General features: G+C 38.6%; 1 protein-coding gene across 1 annotated transcript in view; it reads left to right on the top strand.

Annotated features, from left to right (window-relative positions):
- Positions 1-757, top strand: part of LOC138050012 (kinesin-like protein KIF11-A) — a 23,339-nt gene extending 22,582 nt beyond the window's left edge. The window contains exon 24 of the mRNA XM_068896505.1: positions 500-757. Within this exon, the coding sequence (XP_068752606.1) occupies positions 500-742 (243 nt within the window). The 3' untranslated portion in view covers positions 743-757. The remainder of the gene's footprint in view (positions 1-499) is intronic.
- Positions 758-2,500: the final 1,743 nt, after the last annotated feature.

Here is a 2,500-nt window from a genome sequence, read left to right as displayed (position 1 = left end):
CCACCGGCCATGACTCCTTTCAGCTGCCATGCTTCTCCAATGAAAATGATCCCATGGGAAAAGAAACAGATTTTGGGACATCAGCGTAGCCCTCTTTAGCGGAAACTGCGCTGTAAATGTTGTAAAACAGTAGCTTCATGCATATACACTGTGGCTGTGCGTTTTGTGTATGTCGAGTTATGATGCTCAGAGACTGAAGCTTTGAAGAGACAACGAAAAAAGTATAGAAGTACCGAGAGCTACTCGAGCTACCCTAAAACCGTGAACACTAGAAATATTTATGAAAGTTATTGTTTCAAGTAAAAAGCCAATCATGCGCGAGAAAACTAGACTGCAACCAATAACGGTAATTAGTTTTTGCTCTCATGTCGGTTTTGATGTCAAAATCAAATCAGTGTTCACGGTTTTCGGATTCGCACTGTAATGGCCCCTTCTTTTCGAAAGTAACTTGATAAATACATGCTTGAGCACGAACCATTTTTCCGTTTCTCTTGGTTAGTTGTGCGAAGAGCAAATCAAACAACATGTAAGTGAGATTCAGCACGCGTTAGATTGCCATGGTAACACGCTCCAGGAAATGACTGCTGTACAGGAACGCCAGTTGTCTGACCAATCAGAGGCAGTCAACGCATGGTCATGTGACCAGAACAAACTAGTTGAGCAAGTTGGTTCAAGAATAAACCAGTTTCTCGAGGAGGAGTTGAGGGATGATCTTCCCACAGGTTTGTCCAAAGATTTCTGATCTGAAACTCGTCTAAAACTGATTCGAAGTGGATAAAGGGGTTTAGTTTTCAGAGAAACTGGTGTTGCGTCGGTGGGAAAGTGAAACAGTCGGTTGATAAACCCATTTCTGTGTAAAGTTGATTCAATTGCACCGCGATTTGAGATGTGCTTTTTTCTTCTGATGATGATCTTTATTTATTTATTTTTTATTTATTATACACTATTCACATTACATTTATCAATACAGTACTCACACTAGTTACTATATAATACTGACAATACTATACATAACCATCATCTACTTTTACACTAATCCATAACGTTTTTATAAAGAAATACTTTAGTGGGCTCAAAGCTATACAGTGATGCGCTTACCGGTAGAAAGAGAATAATAATACTTATTTCAGATGCATAAAAAACTTTTGGAGATGTGCTTTGCTATTTCTTGAGGTGTTACAACGGAGATTGGCAAGTTATGAACTGATGCATTTCGGGGATACACGGAACAAAACCAAAAACCAACATTTCACTTGATTTGACTTGAGTTAACTTCGTTTACAGAGTCAACAATTAGCGATCCAGCGCAAGAACGACCAGACACTTAAATAAAGTCCCTTTCCTTTACTTTTAACACTTCAACTTCCCCTAACAATAGTAGTGATTATGACCTTCTCTTACTAGTTTCCGGTACTCTACTACTGAGCGATGAGAGACTCTCAGTAGGAGCCAGGGCATTAAACGATACATGTATATGATCTAGGTTAATTTAAAGTGGTACTATGATCAAAAAACCATTTCTTTTTTTCTTCAGATTTTGAAAGTGTGTTTGCTTAACACCTTAACTTGCAAAATTTTGAGATTTGAGTTTTATTCAAAGGCTGTTTATTTTGAGTGTAAGTTTTGGATTTCACGGTCCGCCATTACTCACGTTCAAAACTGGCCGATTGGACCTCAGAGGGTTGGATCTAGAGAAAATGACGTCATTTACTCACTACCTTAAAATTTCAGCGTGTAACCGCAATTTATAACATATGCAAAAATCGAGTTTAAAACTCTGAAAGCCAGAAACTCCGTGCTGCATATTAATTCGGCGCGCGTACAAACGCTTGTATTCTTAAACTAGTGAGTCTTTGACGTCCATTTTCTCCTCGACCCAGCTCTCCAAGCGCGCATTCACATCAGCGTCTCTTTCACGGAAGGAGCTACTTAAGAAACGTTTGCAAATCGTTGATCGTTGATCTGCGCTACTTAGTCTCAATATGGTAAGTTTTCTTCCAATTTAGAACTCACAGTCAGTTAAACCTTTACTAATAGCCACCTGCGTATAAGTCTCAGTCCTTTTCTACGAAGGCCACTGCTTTTTGTTTCGACTAACAGTCTTTAAATTCCATTTTATGCTTCCTTCTCATCAACACGGCCACCACCCTACAATGCAGTAAGGTCCTTGCCTCATTTACGAAAATCTTATCACAATGGCCATTTGAAATGCAATTGATCTACTAACTACACTTTAGTCGCTTAATGCCTTGTTAATGTTTTTTTCCTGACCACTTTAGGTTTGACTGTGTTATTTGTTATGCTAAAATAAGCTCACTACAAAAGTTCAACCTAAATCATGTCAACTCTGGAGTTTCGTGCAGTTGGCTTGTTTTACGTGCCCAGGAGAGTTTCTTAACTTCGCGCAAAAAAAAAAAAAGAAAAAAGCAAAGACCTTGCATGTCGTTTTGTTTTTTTAATATTTTTATCGTGAACATTTGTTTGGGCTTGTTATCACGTG

Source organism: Montipora capricornis, chromosome 5, assembly GCF_036669925.1.
Source record: "Montipora capricornis isolate CH-2021 chromosome 5, ASM3666992v2, whole genome shotgun sequence".
Classification (NCBI taxonomy): Eukaryota; Metazoa; Cnidaria; class Anthozoa; order Scleractinia; family Acroporidae; genus Montipora; species Montipora capricornis.
This window is presented reverse-complemented; position numbering and strand designations above follow the sequence as displayed.